This window comes from Hermetia illucens, chromosome 5 (assembly GCF_905115235.1).
Source record: "Hermetia illucens chromosome 5, iHerIll2.2.curated.20191125, whole genome shotgun sequence".
Classification (NCBI taxonomy): domain Eukaryota; kingdom Metazoa; phylum Arthropoda; class Insecta; order Diptera; family Stratiomyidae; genus Hermetia; species Hermetia illucens.
In genome coordinates this window covers 45,229,036-45,250,227 of record NC_051853.1, presented here as the reverse complement: position 1 = coordinate 45,250,227, position 21,192 = coordinate 45,229,036, and the positions used below count along the sequence as shown (strand labels likewise).

Sequence of the window (21,192 nt, the reverse complement as noted above, 5' to 3'; positions counted from 1 at the left end):
AGGTATACCCATACTTTGGGCCAAACCTTGGCCAAAGCTGAACATATTTTTAAGGATTGCGGGGTCCTGAGTCCGCATCCACTTCATGTCGGACCGGACCAAATGGGGAGCAACTTACTCCCTCTTTTTTGGTCCACGGACCCCTCGTTTAGGGATTAGCACCTAACCTTTAAAAATATTAGGCGAAGACGACTTTACGGTTTCTTACTTTTTGATGCGGTCCGACATCAAATGGATGCGAACTTAGGACCCCGCAATCCTTAAAAATATGTTCAGCTTCGGTCAAGGTTTGGCCCAAAGTATGGGTATGGCGTTTTTTGTTTTTTTTTTAGACGTCTCAATGATCCGGAATCATCCACGCGGCCAATTTTTGTCGTGTTATTAAAAAATCTGTAACAAACAAATAGCAGCCTGCAAAATTTCATAAATCCTTTTTTTTAAACTTTAACATTATGCGAATATTATATGTGAAATTTTACAAAAATATCTTTTTTTTTTCTCAAAAAACAAAACTGAACAAAGTAAAAAAACCAAAATTTGAACCCGTCACGACCCCTTAAGAACCGTGGTGAAGTGATCTTTCCACCTCTTCAGTTGCTCGTCATGGTGGATCATAAGTCGACCGTTGGCGTGCTTCACAGGACCATCGAACGATTGCCAAACACATGCAAGCTTTTTTGTGATGCGGTATATACTTTTCAAATCATTGCCTTCTGCAGCATAGCAAACTCTCTTGTCATGGCGTATACTATGCTGAACTTCTCGGCATTTCGCTCAGTATCGAAGTTCGAGCCGATCCCGCCCGCCATCACTCGCAGCGGCCAATAGAGCCTTAAACATCTTCCGTTCATCGATCCGTTTCCACGATTCCGCAGTAAGTCAGATCTTATGATTTCCTTCGGGACTAGGCACCTGAGAAAAGAGCATTTTTAATGGCAGCCCTATGCTCATCGATATTCTCGGGTTGCTCAGTATATCTGCGGTCCAACCAGCAAGATAACTCTCCCATTGCCGAACGGCAGTTGAATCACACAAGCGGTCGATGTTGAACTTGGGAGGCGCAGCTCCCCAACCCTGCGAGAACTGCCGAACACCTTGGCATTCAGATCACCCATCACGACCACAATGTCACTTTTAGGAAGCCTCTCCTGAACTGCGTGTAATTGCTCGTAGAAAGCATACTTCTCTACTACATCGGAAGTCTCCGTTGATGTATTGTACAATTGTGATGTTCCTTAAGCTGGGCCAGAATCTTGGAGGTAGAAGTCTGTCAGAAACTTGCTCCAAGGTCAAGAGAGTGCGTCTTGCGGTAGCCGTCACAAGCAACCCGACACTGGATCTTCGTCTGCTACCACTTGGCTCTCCAGAGTACACAAGCATATTGCCGTAAGAGGGAGAGGAGTACTCTCCGGAGTCCCACCACCTTACTTCACGCGCAATTCGGGGAAAGAGTATTTTCATGATCCTCGCTATCATCGTCGAAGAACGTGCGCATATTCCAGAAATCAATCACAGTCCGTTTTCGATAGCCAAAGGTCGTAACTGTGACGTTAGTCCCTATCGGGAGCGCTGCCGACTAAGTGGAATTGACATGCGTTTTAATTGTCGCATTCCCAAATTCTTTAGACAGTTTATTTGGCGTGAGAGATTACAAGTAAATCTGTTAAGAAAGTGTGTCTTCGTCTATTTCTTTCGATATTGACATGAACTATTAAATTATCGAAACAGGACGTGACAATCAATTGCACACTCTGACACCGGACCATCTCACGAACATTTCATTTTCAAAGCCCTAACACTGTCCTTGCTCAGCAATAATTTTCAGACACCACATTCAGTTATTGATGGCACTGTCCCGACAAAAGAAAAGATCGTGTTGCTAGACCTTACATTATTTTTATTGATGACATATTTTGGTCACAGCATAAAAAAATAAAAATTTACAATCGGCGACCACGACGACCACCCTTCCTGCGAGTGGAATCTGATGGAATTGGAGTCACGTCCTCAATACGTCCAATTTTCATTGATGAACGTGCCAAAGCGCGAAGAGCCGATTGAGCTCCAGGTCCTGGAGTTTTTGTCTTGTTGCCACCGGTGGCACGGAGCTTGATGTGGAGAGCGGTGATTCCCAGGGATTTGCACTTTTCAGCGACATCCTGAAAAAATAAGAAAGAACTTTAATAACTTTGCTTTTCATAATTTACTTTTAATTTCATCTGGGACTGTCAGAATTTAACCACTGCCCTGTAATTCCCTATAAATCAGCGACAAAGCTTTGACACATATAAGAGCAAATTTACTGATGGGTTGACGTGTGACTCCGATTAATGAAGAACATAATTGTGGAGTAGCTCATGCAACAATTCGACTTAGATACCCGAACCATTCGGAAATCTTCCAGCGACTAATAATCCACACTACAATCAGCCTGCCATCAGTCCAACCAAACTGACAGATTTTATTAAAAAATTTAAATATTTATCAATCAATGAGTCCAGGCACCATCAGTTTGCCATAATTTCCATTCTAACTGATGCCGTGGAAAACTGGCCGAGTAAGAGGTTGCCCTAGCATATCTGACACTTGTTGATTTGTAGGGTTTTTCCTTTTCATGTAAAATAGTAGCCACTCCTTGCTCTGAACTCAACTGCTAATTCTGAGAAAAGACATTCCTAGATCAAATCTTCATAGACGGCGGATAAAGTCAATTGAAATTGTCGATGGAAGGAATCATTTTGAAGCACATCTGCTGCAGTAAGTAACATGTGCATAGCCTTCGTCATCACAAGTCTAGTCAACATTACGCCAAATAAGGTTCGCATACCCAAAACGAATCCATCCCGGGCTTACTGCGCTTCCTTCGAAAATCGATAGAACTCTAGTAAAACACTTAAGAATTCTCCCCAGGAGACAGGCTTTAACTGATTTCCACCACTCCTTCCCAGTTAACTGAATATTTTCTACTGACTGAAAGAATGGCAGCTTGAGGTTGATACCGGGATGTACATTTGAGGTTATGAAGGAAGAAAGCTACTTAAGCCATAATCAAACAAACACTGTCCTTCTACCCTCCAAAGGTAATGGATTTTCGCCAAATAAGTGGCTTAATCCCCCGGCAGAGCAAGGCTTCAAACTAGGGTGACAGTTCCACCGTACCGCAACTAGCTTGAAATGTGTAAACACGCGCGTAAACAAACCAACTTACCTGAGCGGCCAACATAGCAGCGTAGGGAGAGGCTTCATCACGATCAGCCTTCACCTTCATTCCTCCGGTGACACGGGCGATTGTTTCCCTGCCAGACAAATCGGTGACATGGACGAAGGTATCGTTGAAGCTGGCATAAATGTGAGCAACACCGAATACCATTTCACCTTCACGAACTTGTGGTCCAAGCGAAACTTGGACTTCCTCTTTTTGGGCTTTATTCTTACGTGGTGCCATTTTTAATTGTTACTATAATCCTAAAAACAGAAGAGAAGGTTGGAATCAGTAAACTTCAAACAAATCACTTGGGTTATAGAGAACTGTCAAAATTCCACTGATATTTCATTTGCAAACATCGGCAGGAAAATGCACATAATAAGGATTATTTTCGTAACAGGAGTACGCGATAAACTGTGTAGTTTCCTTCCGTGGTAGCAGTTTTTCAAAAAATCAAAGGGGAAGGATAATATAACAATATTTACTTCGCACCTATTTCACTCCGTCCAATATGGAGAACCGGATACAGCGGAAAGAAGGTGTACGCGATCGAAGTTTGACAGCTGTCAAAAACGGCTTCTTATGCGACAATCTAGTACTTCTTTTACTAAAAGATGGTTTTAGTACCATTTTTGAAAGCAAACGGAAATTAAGAGCGGATGCCATGAGAAATTCCATAGAAAGTTACACTTTGATTTATCTGTCTTCTATTGCAAGGAATATACACACTATAAATATATCCGAATTATGTTAAGAAAATATAATGATTCAGTATTTATCTAGATTAAGAATCATTAAGCAAGAGGATAACTGATCCTCAAAATATCCATATCTAAACAATAAAAATATTTTTTTCGGCAGCAACAGCAAAATTAGTTTGCTTTCATTTAACAAAACTAAGCTGCACAAAACGACAAACACATTAATAGAATCATGATTATGCAGAGAGAATATAAAAAGTAAGTATGAGTTCTTCGCAAACATTTAATTTGTTTAAAAAGAGATGTTATTGCTGGAGATAATCTCCGAAGAAATTCAAACTGTATTGTCGCTATTAAGGCAGGCTACTATCACTTGGTCGCGAGGTTTGTCGACTGTGGGGAGAGAAAAAGGAGGAAAGGGGGGCTCCTTCGGGATAGGAGTTTTTTAGGGGCTCGGAGCAGAGAAACTCTAATAAAATTCGATTAACTAAGCAACATTGTTGGACCCGTATATTTTTTATCCCCGGCCTAGTTTTTCCTCCCTACAAATCTTTTTTTCCGCTGAAAGAGTTACCTAACATCGATTTCATTTATCTTTGGGACATATACCATATACAATCAGATAAAATTGTATGCTTTAAAATATCCATAAAACCTGTATTAATTTGAAGGACTTGGGTGAAAACTGTCAACCGTTTTTAATAGTAATAGTCTTAAGAATAAAATAAAATAAATGACGGAACCGAAAGAATTTTGGGGTGGACTTTTGGGGTTACTGGGCTAACATGTTAAGTGGATCACTGCCGAAGGCACCCACCATGCCATTATGCATGCATTTGTCGAACAGATGGCTGTGTGCTGGAGAGTTCTTTGCTGAGACGGAGGGATCCATGTGTGCCATTCAGGACGGCGTGGTCGCCACCCGAACTTATAAAAACTCGTAATGAAAGAGCGGGTGGAGAGCGACCAGCGCAAAATGTGTGGTTTGGCGTTAGAGACGTTGGACCATTTCACTTCTGGCTGCACTTTAATGGCACCGGTGCAATACACCAACAGGTATAATGCATAATGGTGATTCATCAAAACCTTGCATACAAGCTTGGGCTGATCACGGGAACATGTCCGGTTTATCGATATGATCCGCAAGCAGTACTTAATAGTTCTGCTTACAGCATGTATTGGGACCGGCAAGTTCTAACTGATCGCCACATTCCACACAACAAGCCTGACGTGCTGTTAGTTGACAAGACAGATCGCTCGGTATATAATATTGATGTTGCTATCCCTCATGATAGCAACATTAAACGGAAATATGTAAGAAATTTGTCATCTCGAGCTGGTGGTTATAGTACCCATAATATTATCAGCTACGGATATTGTACCAAAATCCATCATGGTTTTCCTTGATGTCCTGGGACTCTCAAACAGTCTAGTTCAAATCATGAAGAAATATACCATTCTGCATACGTGCTCGATGTTGCGGGGAGTTCTCGACGGGTTCTCCCAATAACCCACCACCGGCCACCACCAGCGCCACCCTTTATAATTTAAGTAGGTAGGATCGTCCGAGCCTAAATTCTTGGCTAGTATTAGGTAAAATCTGACATCTGCCGAGATTGTGTCAACTTGGATAAATATTTAGCGGCCTAATCCTTATCCAAGATTATACTTATTTACGCAATACGCGTTCTGCCGGCGATTTAAAAAGCAACTGTTGGTAGTTTACCATCCAAAAAGCATGTCCCTAAAATGTCTAACATGAAGACTTTACTTGACTTTTCAAGTTTATGATTTTAAGAGGTGACTTTAGCGCAAAAAAAAAAAATGAATTCCGGCGATCCAGCGTAACAACATCCAGAGGAAGAGCATTATTTGGAGCAGGACGAGCACAAAAGTGCAATTTGCATTCTAACGGTGAGCTACAAACTGGCCGACTGACTTAATAAAAACATCCGATGTCATTGATTTCTTCGTAACTAATGGAATCTCAGAAGAATGCATTCATATTGTCAATAATGGAAACATAATGTCCGATCACTCGCCTGTTATAATAGTGGTCAGTAAAAAAGTGAGGAGTATAAACTATCCCCTAGGCTTTAATGTTCCTGTCAAACAAGCTAAAGGTTTTAGTTAATAAATATAATAAAAAAAAAGTCTATCAACAAATATCTCTTAAATCTGACAACAATGGAGGTTTTTTTTGAGAATTGTGGGGTTCTAAGCCCGCATCAACTTTATGCTGGACCGGGCCAAATGGGGAGCAACTTACTCCCTCTTTTTTTTGGTCCACGGACCCCTCGTTTAGGGCTTAGCACCCAAACTTTCTAAAAATTAGGCGATGACGGCTCTACGGTTTCTTACCAGAGCAGAGGCAAATCGTCAGACGATGCCTCACCTCTGCCCTGGGAGCAGTGTGACCGAAGCGGCTCGCAGATATTGAGTGCTTCTTTATAGAATTCGCAGAACCCAACATGACTACGAATTATGTTGACCGCAAATACGCTTTATTGACCAGAGCTTGGCCAGAGTTGAAAATATTTTTTTTGAGAATTGTGGGGTCCTAAAAATTCATTGAGATCGTCGAATCTTACTTATCTGAGCATCTACTCAAAGTGAAATACGAAGGAACATACTTTGAATTGAAAAAAAAAAAGAAATTGCAGCTGAAGTGCTATGGTCAAACCAAAATTACCACATTTGCAAATGACACTGCCATCCTTACCACGGGTAAAAATACTAAGGAAGCAAATATAAAGCTACAAACAGCTGTTGACCATATTGTAGAATAGAACAAGAAATGGAAGACCAAATTAAAATTTTTCTCACTTCAAATGCGAAATTGAAATTTGCAATGTAAGATTTAAAAATCCCACACTCTCAGGGCTGGGGTTAGTCTTTTGGAAATTTCCAGTTTGCAAGAAAAACAAGTCGGGAAACCGGAAGCTGGACGCTTCAGGTACGAAACGTTTTGTGTATTTCTTAGTACGTAGCACATAATATATGCATATGTCCACTTTCGGGTGATATTGACATTGATAGTCTTCAATTTTCAAAGAAGCAACAACTTCGACGTATTATAAATTTGTTAGTAATAGTGCGATTTCCATCAAACTTGGTATGATCATGCCCTACATTATAGCCTACATCACACACAATTTCGTGCCGCTAGGATGAATTTAAGGGGGGTTTCCAGCCAATTACAAAAAAATATAGTAATATACTATTATTAACTTTTTTTGAACAGATATCGGTAGGAAAGGTATTTCGGAGCCAAGGCACCATATGCAGCCTCCTGATTTTTTTCAGATTTTTCGGTTTGGTAGTTTCTGAGAATGGCCCCCTTAAAGAAATGATCACTTTCAACCTCCCGCACTCCCCACGTTTCCAAGAAATGTCAAAACTAAGACCGGCTTCTAATCGAGACTTTTAATTTGATACCCCACATGACTATATTTGATGAAAAAAAATTTTACACCCCCCTTTTGCATGTATGGGACCCCCCCTTAAATTCAACGTAAAAGGATGTAACTCACTGTATGTATGAGCGTTCACAGTTCCCACCTTTCTACCAAATCTGGTGTCAATCGCTATAACCGTCTCCGAGAAAAATGCGTGTGACGGACAGATAGACAGACAGACGGACAGACAGACAGACGGTAAATCGATTTTAATAAGGTTTTGTGTTTACACAAAACCTTAAAAACAAGTCGAAATACCGGGAGCTGGGCTCTTCGGGCATAAAGGTTTTGTGTTCATCTTTTATGCACGTTTTATAGATTTGCTAATAATAGTTGGATTATTACTATTACTAACGTTATTTGAGCAACTATCGTAATCGGATGTACTTTGAAACCTAAATTTTGTATAGGATTTGTGTGAAATGTTTTTCCCGATGTTTCAGTTGAATAGGTTCTGACAATGGGACTTATTTCACTTTTTAGGGCATACATTTTGAGTTCCTACTTTTTCGACCAAACGAGGAACCCGAAGTAGAAAGCAGAAATATAGTTTTGTTTAAAACACACGTACATAGTTATGGCTCAAACGAGAACTAATCGGATCAGTTGAAACCTAAAATATCGAAAAAGGGGCTTAATGTCAACGAATGCTAGTTCCGGTCATAATGACTCACGTGTCGGGTTATCGAAGGAGCAGCAAACATGTGACAGCTTCCTTCAAAATGACATAGCCACAACCCTATTCCCTCACAAGGGGTATTCATTAAGTTTTACAAACACGCTAACTCATGGTAAATGGTAACACGTTTGCGAAGGATGGTAAAGGTATAGCGCATCAACCGTAGCTATGCGCCATCGTTTACGGTTACTTGAAATGCAGTAAAGCGCCCCCCCCCCCCCCTCTCTTGACTTCCCTCCTCTACTGTTCTGCGCCAGGTGCCTTTGAGGTAATCCACTCGTCGGCCGATGGAGTTGTCTTGATTGTAATTAGATTTCTTTTCTCACGGTGCACCGACTTATTGACGTTAGGCGTTATCTTGACCTTAGGTGTCTCATCAGTGAACATATTTCCATCTGCGCCCTCCCCCAGTCTGCACGAAAAATTGTTTGATGGTTTATCAATTCTAATTGTAACATTCTTTTCTCTTACCTTATTTCGGCGTTGATTTCAACTTTCACATATTGGCCTAGTCATCTTTGTTTACTACTACTTTCTGGTAGCTCACCATTTCTTCCTTTCTACTCTGGCAGGAGTACTTACTCTGCTTTTAAATTTAACCCCACCAGAAACTCCTTAAATCGAATTTTCAACCTCAACCTTTGCAACGCGCCTGATCGTCTCCTTACCCTATTCACTTGAATATATAACTGCATATGTCAGAGTCGACGCAAACCACCCAGCTCTTCATTTTGATGCACTTTATGGGTCTAACTATCAGGTCAGCTAGATTGAACTTTTGTAAGGCCAAAATTAGTGATCGCAGCTTGACTTTAGCAACAACCAATAGTCTTATCTGATCTATTCTCCAATAACGTACCCGCATTACTATTCAATTTGGTCTACCACAGAAAGCTAAAAGAACCTTTTCTTGAAGTATACAGTAAGAAACACCTTGACATTCCTCATTCCATGCCCAGGGCGACTCCATGAAATCAATGAACAGTAATCTCCATAAGTGATACATAATTAGCTTCGTGGGTGCTCCAATGCAACTTTCACTACTCTGCTCTGGTCCTTTTACCAACTTCCCACAAGGTTCTGGATTTAAGAATTCCGGGAGCAATTCTCCCCCATTTTATTTTGGTACATGTGCCCCTCATTTTAGGCTAAGACTACTGATAATTTTTAAGGAAAGAAAAGCCTAATTCAAATCACTAAACTGTCCATCTGTCGGTTAATCAAGCCCACCTTGCTCAGAAACTGTAGTACCTATTAACGCGAAATTTGGTGGGGTGGTTGGAGCTATGAACCCTTATGTGTGTATCGTTCCACTTTGAACTTGAATGGAAGGGGAAAGGAGATCCTCATACATGCAAAAAGGGGGTTGTTAAGGTTTTTTTTCACCGAATATATCCATGCAAGGCGCCAAATAAAAAGTTTCAATTAGCACTTTCGGAAGCATGTTTCAGTTTTGGCATCGATCGCAAAGTGGAGAAGATGAGGGAGGTTAGATATAGGTTACCTAATTTAAGGGCCATTCTCATAAACTACTCGCAATATAAACAACAAGACATAATATCAGACTAACAAGTTTGGTGGAAACCCTGTTATTATTAACAAAATTATAGTAGGTCGAAATTGTCTGTTTTAGGTAGATTTAATGCATCCTATGACCTTGTATATACAGAAATGTTGTAACACATTGAAGTAAATAGGCCGACTAACTTAGCGCATACACATCACGAGCTTTCTACAAATGGAACGGTTCGCTGCGCTTTCAGTTTTCGACTTGTTTAGTATACGACCTCCGTTTCTTTTGTACTTTCCATCAGTTATACTTGATGAAGGATGAAACGGAAAAAGGCTGTCACAATAGGTGTCCTGAAATGGCAAATTCTGTTGCCTGTTGAATGAAATATGATGAAATAAGAATGCTTTTTATTCGTGCAACAACCGTCAAATGGTAGAATATTTTAAGAAAAAATAAGGAAAAAAAATATTTTTGGCTAATGATGGTTGACTTGACCAATAATAATTATGGGATTCGTTTCTTTCATGTAAAAAATAAAACCTTAGTAAAATCGATTCAATATCTGTCTGTCATCGACACTTATCTGAAAAACAACTGGACCTATTGAATGAAATCCAGTAGACAAACCCAGCGCATGTATCATTTTTTGTAGAGTTTAAGGGGGAAGGGTCTCTCCTACATTTTCCCAAATATAGGCGTTTGGAGTATCGAATGAAAGATCTCAATTAGTACTCCTCGAAACAAGTGTTGAATTTGACATCGGTTACGAAGCAGGGTAATTAGAGGTGAAAAAATACAAACTTGGAGTGAGGCCGGCTCATTCTAAGAAACTTGGAAAGACTATAAAAAAATTGTGGCATCAACGATCAACAATCATACTATTGTCAACAAAGTTATAACAGGTCGAAGTTATCTTCTTCGTTTTCTTCAGTCTTTGTCCCGTTCGCAAGCGGGGTCGGCTAACGACTGTATCATAGGATGTCAGTATCAAACTAAAGTGACAGTTTGGATAAAACCCCCTATATACGTGACCAGAGTATCCCTAATCGGTGGCACAACTATCCAACTTATATCTAGACCTTGAAAAGTATTAGAACACTTAATTTGAAGACGTAACAGTGCACTAGAAAGTAACATAACGTACTACGCTCGGCCAGATTTATTATCCTGATTCTCAGCTGAGTTGACCCGTTTCCGACATCCAAACAAGCTGCAAATTATTGCACCATTATCACCCTAGAACCACACTTCAGTAAAATCCATCTCAGTGTCAATGTTGACGGTTATCTGCCTAATGCAACTGTCGCAAAAAAAAAAAAACCAGAAAGATAATCTTGGAATGCATCAAAGGACATCTCAAAAGCTTGATCGACAAGGAACAGGCAGATTTCCGCCCAATATTCTATTGCATCGAAAACATTAACATCCTGCGGATCATTGTAGATGGATACGACACAATCTAGAAGGAAGGTCTTTGTCGACGAACGATCTGGTACCGGTAAACATGTTGATTAGAAAATGAAAGTGACAATAGATAGGTCATATTTTAGGAAAGACTAATAACATCTTCGCTGGCTATGCCATGCAATGGAATCTACTATCCTAGAGTGGCCGACGAGTAAGCCGATTCCTTAGTTTTCTAGAATTAGGCTAGTAACCAAGATTATTCAAATTATATTTTGGATAGATGTGTTTATTTTTGCGAGCCACCTTCGGGCGAGTCCTTTTTTAGTGCTGCTTTTATAAAGATTTGTTTCAGTAACCTAATTAACTAATTACAAACCTATTCTGATTTATCATCCTGCCTACCGCAAAAAGGGTCGAGTTCATTGTATGCCACATGTAAATAATGACATCCAGAACAACCCTTATTCGATGTATCGTTAATGAAATCTATAATCGAAAACCAAAAGCGCTGGGCGAACTGCAAACGGTAATTTAAAGGCATGATCTCTCATCTCTCCACACAGAAGCAGGGCAATCGCTATCATTAGCACCGGGATAGCTGTTAATTCTATCCTCCTTTGTAAAGGAAATTATAGCACTAAACATAACCAATCTAACAGTGAGTGAGTGATCAACCCACATAGACAATTTTTGAAACCGCAATCCTCTCGCCAAGATATCATCAACCACTATAGCCTGAGAAATTACACTCTTCTTCATACTATCAGCCATTGTAACAGTCAACATCTAAAAATATCGTTATTATCGCTCAGCTTCAAAAATTCACAGATAACCATATGTATGTCGACGTCACTCCGCTCCAGAATCCTATCCCTTGCAACGATTTTCTCGTGCGTTAACATCTGCCAGTGCCAGTCAGAACAGATATCTACCTCCGCCCAATATGTTTACGCATGGATGAGATATGTAGGTACACAGATAGCCTTGTTTAGGGTGCGTTAGAAATATTCCGTCGTTTAGAAGGGGCGTGGTTAGAAGAGCTGTGGACGGAAGAAAAAGGAGATGGCCTCTACCCATCATGGTGAACAATTCTAAATCAAGATGTTAGTACTTATCTATATAAATATGTCATGAACTCAATAATTTCAAATTACGATCGAGCAAATTTCAGTTTGCTGACTTCAAAATTGGCGAAATTTGTTGTAACCATTTCCTTCTTTGTTTTTTCTGCTAAAATATACTGCATAGCAATTTATCTGGAAAAAAAAATCTTGAAAAAACCGAATCTGCAAGGATCTGTAGTGATCACAAAGCCTCCACACGAGCTTAACTGAGACTATGGGAACTAGGATAACATAATCTAAATCTAAATCTAAAATATATGTCAGAAGATATCTTCGGTTTAATGTTGAACTTTTAATTTGTCCAAATACATATACATATATAAAGAAAAAAGATTGCTTTTTAATTAATGGCTGACCCGGTATATTTTTTTATTCATATATTGATATTCCGGGAACCAGATGCTGAATTGTATGAAACACTGAAGAACGGAGCATCTGACCTCCACAGTATTGATATACATACATACGTATGTCAAAAAGTATACCGGATCAGTCTTCAATTAAAAGAATCTTTTTTCTTGAAAACTTTGTTGCGGTTGTGATTACATACATATCGTGAATTGAGAATTTTGTGGGTTCAATGCATTGGGTGGTATTTTCCGATTCGGGGCTGCATCCTTTGATTCTGAATTTACTGATACGAATGCTCAAATTCCTGTCATATGTCTGTAACGATATGATGATACCGCTGCGACACTCACGTCGGAGATCGGACGATGATCACAGATTTAAATTGTGTGCAAAGAGAATGGTGAGGTTATGGTTATCGTAGCCGAAAATTACAACGTAAAATCAATCGCCATCAAAGGCGCAATAACCGGTATCTGCTCTAGGTCTGCCTTAATAAGGAACTCCAGACATTCCGGTTTTGCGCCGAGGTCGACCAATTGGATATCCCTAAAAGCTCTCTGCCGTCCTGGCCTATGCCATTGCTCCATCTAAGGTAGGGTCTGCCTCGTCTTCTTTCTCCACAATAGATATTGCCCATATAATAATAATTTCCGGGTTGGATCATCCTCATCAATACGGATTAAGTGATCCAACCACCGCTCCCTATTGAGTCGGATTTTGTCCACAACCAGACGGTCATGGTATCGCTCATAGATTTCGTCGTTATATAGGCTACGGAATCGTCCATCGGAGGATTCTTCTCTCCAACGCGGCTAAGAGTTCGCAATTTTTCTTGCTAAGAATGTAAGTCTCCGTGGAATACATGACGACTGGCAAGATCATTGTCTTCCACAGTAAGAGATTTGGCTAATGACAGGAGCGGAACAGTTTTCGTAAGCAGAATGGTTGAAACCCTGCGTGAGTTTTATCGTCGTAACTGTTATTGGTTTTCATTTCCGAACCTAAATAGAAATAATTATCAACGGTCTCAAAGTTGACCACTGCGGTTTGATGTTGTTGGTTGGTTGGTTTTTGGTGCTGACGTTGCCACCATATACGTTGTCCTGCCTTCATTGACGTGAAGCCCAAGATCTCGCGCCACCTGCTCGATCTGGATGCAGGCAGTTTGTACGTCTCGGGTCGTTCTTCCCATGATGTCAATATCATGGGTCAGGGTCTCCTATTTTTAATGTTCTTACTTGACCAATACTATTTGATGTTGTTGCTTCTTTGGTTTTTGATGCTGACGTCGCCACCATGCACCTCGTCTTGCCTTCATTGATGTGCAGCCCAAGACCTCGCGCCGCCTGCTCGACCTGGATGAAGGTATGATTGTACATCTCGGGTTGTTATTATCATGATATCAATATCGCCAGTAGATGGGTTTAGAAAGGATGGCGCCTCTCACATTAACCTCATCATCACGGATTACTTTTCCCAGGGCCGTGTTAAAAAGGGTGCACGATAGAGCATCCCTTGTCTTAGACCGTTATTGATGTGTGTGGTGTGATGGTCTCGAGAGAGATCCTACTGCTTTTATCTGGCCGCGTGTATTGGTCAGGATCAGCCAAGTCAGCCTTATCAATTTCGTGCGGATACCGAATTCTTCCATGGCGGTGTACAGTTTTACCATGGCTATGCTTTCTACTGAAGTCGATGAATAGACAGTGTAGCTGATGGTCATATCTAAGAGATTAGATTTTAGTCCGGTATTTTTAGTTTAGCCTAAAATTGATAGACAACTACAATTTTTGGTTTTCAATATAAATATATATTTCGGGAGAAACTTACTCCCTTCATCAGTACAAAGCTACTAAAACTAACAGCGCCAAAGAGACCTTAGTCGCCTAGGGAATTGTACTTTATTGCTAAGAAGTTCATTGAATTTTGTCCAATCCGTTTTCCTAGGGTATCGTCTTTGTACTGCAGACTGTTCGCCCGCAATAGTCAGATTGAATTCTAGGTATCGATGATCTGACAATGAGACCTCGTCTAGCACTCGCCAGTGTGTAATCAACTCTAACACTTTTGAGGTACAGATTGTTAGGTCAATTACTTCACTTCTTCTCGGTCTCACGAACGTAGTGGCCCACCCTACCTTTGCAGTCATAAGACCAGCTGAAGTGATGAAAGCAAATAGCTTCTCTTCTCTTGGGTTGCATTTGCTACTGCCCCAACAAATATGTTGAGCATTAGCATCGAAACATATTCAGAGCTCGAGACCACTTGATTCTGCATACGCCACCAGATCCCTAAGCTCTTGCGTCGGTGGAGGATACAAAGAATCATAGGGTAAATAAGCGGAGGCAACTATAATCTTTTTCCTCACGCCATTTATCGGGTATTGTATGACCGTAGCTAAGTCCTGGGAACAGTACTGTCTCAGCATAGTTGCCTTTAACCCACTTGACATTAGGACGCAAGCTCTCGGTCTTATGGATCTTTCATCGTAGAAGATCCTAGCTCTCTTTACTGATCCAATGCCACAGATTCTGTTAAATGGAACCCACGGCTCTTGCACCAGAAAGATGTAGAGGAAATCTTGTACCTTTGTCAACAGGTAGGAGGGAGCTTTGTCATGCTGCAGGTTGATTTGACCAATCTTTATGTTTTTCGACGTAAACTTACTCGATTGTGTTGTGCAAAACAGGTAGAAGCGTATGTGGCAGTCTGCATCTGACGAGGTTTCCCCCACACCGTATCGCCAGAAACTCGATCCCTTTGTGTTTGATTGAGAAAAGCCGCACTTGGAGGTACCGCAATTCCCATGTCCTCAACCATGAAAAATCTCATCTCATCCCGCAGAGCAATTGTCTGTTGTCCACTTAGCACCTTAATTGGTTTGCGGTGTCCGGTTTGCATAGACTCGATCACTTGAACTGGCATCAAGTCAGTTCCGTTCACGTCTCTGGCTTTCCTTTCTTCCACCTGTTCCTTGGAAGGTGTAGAAGAAGTTACTAGCAGGTAGGATTAACTCTGTAGTCCATTCACCAGTGCGAGCCTCCATACGGGAGTTCCGCCCCTGTATGCACTATCTTCCGCGCGCCTTCATCCCACAGGCTATACACTTACCCCCAGACGCTGATACCCTCAGATCTCATGATCACGAATCAGGTTCTTTTTCATTTAGGGGATTTTCAGCTTGCAGCTCCATTGTAGGAGAGCGCATCGAAGAAGCTGCAATTCGCCCTATATTGTGTGAGTCGAAGACCATCATTGTTCTTTGCTCTCAAAATGGAGATGATTCCCTACAGTTTCCTGATATGACAGAATTTCAGTCTATCTAGGAAGGCGAAAACGGGATTTGTTCAACAAAAAATTATACAAAATGAACATAAAATCATCACCAATGATAAAAGCCTCTACCCTGGAGATTCAACAAATGCCGAACTTCGTCATTAACAATTCGTCGGAAAAATTTACAAAAAGCAAGCTGGAACTTCTCAATAACGGACTTAATTTCGCAATCGATACAAAGCCACGAATTGAAGACGTTGTCATTGACGTAGAAGGAGCCATTCGGCATCTAGACTCCGAACCTAAGGAAATCGTTCGTAAAGAAATGGGGGATATTTTGGACAAAAGAGCAACAACCGGAAAAACATACCGATATGACCCGGTAGTTAAGAAATTACGAGAGAAGGATGTTTTCTACACGAGAGCCGACAAAGAAAACGCGGTTGTAATAATGGGCAAGAATGAATACAACAGTGCTCTAGAAGAAAAATGGGAATTTGTCAAGTTAAGAAACAACCCTCTTCCCGACTCTATAAAAAGGGTAGAAAAAGCGCGCAACGAAAGTAGGAAAACACTAGGAAACATTGCCGACCTGAAGATGCTAAACCCGTCTTTACCGAGAATGAGATACGAGAAATCATAGCGGACACCAACTCTTCAATAAAATTGCAAAGTGGCTTATGAAAGAAATCAGCATCCTCGGAAATTATCACAGCAAGTATTCAGTAAAGGATAGCATGGAGCTAGTAGAGAAACTTGTTGCATACAAAAACCTGGAGGAAAGCGTTTGTCTGGTATCACTCGACGTAAATCCTTATATCCAAGCATACCAACCAAAGAAGCCATTTGGAAACTCGAGGATTGACTAACGGAAAAATGTGCGCAACTTAAAGAGAGGGAAAAGGCGAAGATCTACGGAAAATTAGCAGTTTTCTGCATGAATGAGAACTACCTCATCTGTAGAGACCTACAAAACCACTTCAGGAACTACAATGGGGAATCCGTTGCCCCCTTTGATAACCGAAATCTTCATGAAAAATATAGAAGAAGAAATTAAAAAACGTTACGTAGACGACATATTGGTTATAATCCCAAACGAAGTTATCGAGAAAACATTGGAAGCAAACAATGGAAGATGACCAACGAAGAACGTGTCTTGACCTATTAATAATAAGAAACAACAATAAACTCGAGTTTGATATATTCAGAAAGAAAATTCACACAGCGTACTATACCCAGGACCTCAAAACACACATATGGGCAGAAAATGGCGGCTTACCACAGTATGGTACATAGATTGCTAGTGACACCATTGACGGAAGAACGTTTCGAAAAGGAAATAAACTACATAAAAGACACAGCGGTGAACAATGGATATAGTAGGGAGGAAATAGACAGAATATTACGTAAAAAAACAAAATAGAATGAGTAGAGATCAACTCATAACACTCTACAAACAGCAAACAAGCCGGAAATACGGAAACTGGACGCCTCAGGTATGAAAGGTTTTGTGTATTTCTTTTATAAAGACATTTGAATGTGAATTGGTCCAATCAGTACGTAACACGGAATATACGCATATATTATGTGAGAATATTCACTTTCGGGTAATATTGACATTCAAAATCTAGAATTTCCAAAGAACTTTGACCTATTATAACTTTCCACCAAACTAGGTAAGATCAAGCTCTATATTATAGCCTAGGATGAACTTTAGGGTGGCCAATTACTGAAAATAATAGTAATATACTATTATTAACTTTATTTGAAGGGATATCGGTATGGAAGGTATTTTGGAATCTAGCCACCATATAGTGGCAGCCTCTTGATTTTTTTCAGATTTTTCGGTTTGGCAGTTTCTGAGATTGGCCCCTTTAAATAGATAATCATTTTCGACCCCTCGAACTGCCCGCCTGTCCCACAAATGTCATAACTAAAACCAACTTTGGAAAGTACTAATGGAGACCCTTTCATTTGATACCCACCATGGCTATATTTAGTGAAAAAAAAATTCACACCTCCTTTTGCATGTATGGAGACCCCCCTTAAATTCAACGTATAACGATGTAACTCACTGTATTCGTGAGCGTACACAGCGCAGTTTCCACCTTTCCACCAAATTTGGTGACAGACAGACAGAAAGCAAACGGATTTTAATAAAGTTTTGTTTTACACAAAACCTTAAAAAGGGATAATCCACCTATCAGACCGAGCATTACATTCTCATTGTTGACGAGCAAAATAAGAAATACGTTTTCAAAACACAACATCGAAGTAGTAAGTGCAAGCGCTAACAGACAACTGAGGACTAAGCTAGGTTCAACCAAAGACAAATTGAAATAAGTTGGGAAACCGGAAGCTAGACGCTTCAAGTATGAAAGGTTTTGTGTATTTATTTTATAAAGAGATTTGAGTGTGCATTTGTCCCGTTAGTATGTAGAACGTAATATATGCATATATTATGTGAAAATATCCACTTTCGAGTGAAATTGACATTCAAAGTCTTGAATTTGTACGGAAGCGACAGCTTTGACCTATTATAACTTTGTTAGTAATAGTGCGATTTTCACCAAATTTGGTAGGATCATGCTTTATGAGCCTACATTGTTGCAAAATTTCGTGATTCTACAGTGAACTTAAGGGGGGTTTTCCTGACAATTACTAAAAATTATAGTAATGTAGTATTATTAACTTTATTTGAACAGGTATCGGTATGAAAGTATTTTGGGGCCTAGGCACCATGCAGCGCAGCCTCTTGATTTTTTTTTCAAATTTTTCGGTTGAATAGTTTCTGAGAATGGGTCCGTTAAAGAAATGATCACTTTCGATCCCCTGTACTTCCCACCTTTCAACCAAATGTGAAAACTAAGACCGGCTTTGGAAAGTACTAACTGAGACCCTTCATTTGATACGCCACATGACTATATTTTATGAAAAAAAATTTACACTCCTCTTTTGCATGTATGGAGACCCCAAAATTCGAGGAACGCACAAAAGAGTACACCAAATGAAAAGGCGTTGACCCTCGAAACATCAAGTCAATGGTAGCAAGACATATGGTGCCAGAGGAACATACCGTAATGATAGACAGCGTGGATGTTATAAAGCGGGTGCGGAAAACACACCTTTTGGATGCAGTGGAAAGCATATGTATCATCAAAGAAGGAGGCAGGTAACCTTAAATCATGATGAAGGAAACTGCACAACGACTTTGGTAAAAAAGGTATGCAGCAAGTAATAAAAAAAAAATAGGTGAAAAATGGGGATGATGAGAAAAATAGAAAACAATTACTGGGTAATTAGTAGAGTTGAAAGTTACCGTATAAATAGGGGTAGTTTAAGACCGATTAATTAATTAGGTACTAGTACTGATGAAGGAGGCACGTAGTCTCCGAAAGAATTGTATGCGGAAGAAAAATAAAAAAAAAAATACAGTATAAGGAACAATACCTAGTTATTTTCTTAATTCATATATTAACCGTAAAAAAAACATGGACATAAATTTCAACTCAAATATACTTACACAAGAAATACACAAAACCTTTCATACCTGAAGTGTCAAGCTTTCGGCTTCCGATTTGTATTATTGCTAGTGACGGAGATTTATTTTATTGTTATGTTCAAACGAACTTAAGGCAGAGAAGTATAATAGCGACGTTATCTCTACTGCATATCTTTGTTTTATCGTAACTTTGAGATCCTTAAATCATTTCAATCTGTTTTACCACTTTGCCTAGGGTATCGAAAACTTCCTTCCTGGCAGTGGGTGATATTTAATTCGTTTTTTCTACATCAATCAGAACCTACAGAATAAAGTACTTGAATGCAAAATTAAAGGATATGAGAATTGGCAATTCTAACTATCAATTTATATTATGTAGGGTTTGGCCGGGGTTTCCTGCAGGATCTAGAGTATTTCCTATTTAATTGAGAAGATTTGTTTCTTTGATCAGCCGTGGTTATTTTTTAGAGGATGAAATACCATTCGGCTTACCTCAATTTCTTACTGTTGTAAGAGAATAATATCGACGTTGTACTTTGTAGCTTCTCATATTTTTTTTCCTTGCCTGCTCATTCATTTTACATCGAACCTTAGAGAAAAAAGTTGCACTTCCCCATGGTTCTTAATCGTAACATATCTGATGAGGGTCCATCTCTCGTGAAACTGAATAATCTCGCCATCCTTGCGCTCCAATGTATCGAGATCCCCTCTAATCTCTCCATACCTGATTTTCTCGGCCATTTAAAAATTCTTGGAAGTTGAGAAGCGAATAATTGTGAAAATTCCACTCCATTCCCGTCTATTTTAAAATATTGGGAAGCGAATGATTGTTAAGACTCCAGAGAGCTAGAAGGATTATTTGCATGCCTTCTCCTGCTTGAGAAAAATACTGGCTGTTTGACAAGGAAAAGGTAGATTTATGATTCTGCAGTGGCCACACGAATGTCCTTTGAACCATAGTGAAATAATATATACTACTATCCTTCTGTTGAATTTGAGAAAGTTTTCGACAGCAAGAATAATGTATCTGGGATAATATGCCCAGGTGGGGCGTTTGGCACATACTAAAAGCTATTATATTAGGGCGACATATGATGGTACAACGAGGTACAATCTTAAAGGGCTTTGAGGTCGAAGTGGAGTTTGTCAAGATTTTATTTTATCACCGATAATTGTGAATGATTGAATATGCTTAGAGTTGTCGCCATAGCTGCTCAGGTACTCTTTGGTTATAAACGAGCTGTAGTTGCTTAACCCTTTTTCTGACAACTGATTTGGACAATTTGGTATAAACCGTCAGGTCTTCTCCAATCTACGAGATTTCAAATTTGGATATTTTTTGAATAAATGATACTTTATTTTCATTTACGACTACATTCGTGAATTTGAAAAGCCCAAACGGGTATGGGTTTCAGGACAACGCATTCTGTCTTAACTGGTTCCAGCCAAAGAAAACTAACATCAAACTAGGAATGCCGAAATTTGTGGAAAAATATTTGCGTGCACTGGTAAGAGTTACATTTAACTGTAAATTTCGAATAGAAACATTGCTATTATAGAAAAGCTGGAACTTGATGAACATGTGCGTACAGCATATTTTGATAGATTTAAAGTGCAACGGACACGTTATCGAAAAATGTCAAAAGGATCATATTTGACGTTTTGTAGTGGTTTGGTAGCCAGAGTTTGATAGACCAGGGGTAGCTTCCTCTAAACTACAATTTTTAGTTTTAAATGTAAATATATATTTCGGGAGCGATTAACCTCCTTCATCAGTACAAAGCTACTCACTATCAACCATTATTAAGAAAGTTATAGAAGGTGAAATTTTTACATTTTGTGTGAATTTCATGCATTCTAAAAGGTGTATGATGTCAGCATAACATATCAATTCGTCAAAATAATCACGAACTGAGCTCACGGAATGGGAGGTCGTAAGGAAACATTTCGTTTCAGTTTTTTAATCATTTATACAT

The 21,192-nt window shown here is 39.7% G+C and overlaps 1 protein-coding gene across 1 annotated transcript; it reads right to left on the bottom strand.

Moving 5' to 3' along the window:
• Positions 1–1,876: 1,876 nt before the first annotated feature.
• Positions 1,877–3,794, bottom strand: LOC119657981 (40S ribosomal protein S14). The gene is made up of 3 exons (XM_038065193.1): positions 3,698–3,794; positions 3,209–3,465; positions 1,877–2,159 (listed from the first exon to the last, which is right to left on the bottom strand). The coding sequence occupies exons 2-3, from the start codon at positions 3,443–3,445 to the stop codon at positions 1,941–1,943; spliced, it is 456 nt and encodes a 151-aa protein (XP_037921121.1). The 5' UTR covers positions 3,446–3,465; positions 3,698–3,794; the 3' UTR covers positions 1,877–1,940.
• Between the last annotated feature and the right edge of the window lie 17,398 nt (positions 3,795–21,192).

What these genes read in the sequence shown, in the direction of transcription:
- LOC119657981 (XM_038065193.1), bottom strand. Translation starts at nt 3,445, where the DNA reads ATGGCACCACGTAAGAATAAAGCCCAAAAAGAGGAAGTCCAAGTTTCG. An exon ending in CTGCTATGTTGGCCGCTCAG is followed by an intron (nt 2,160 to 3,208) that starts GTAAGTTGGTTT and finishes TTATTTTTTCAG; the next exon opens with GATGTCGCTGAAAAGTGCAA.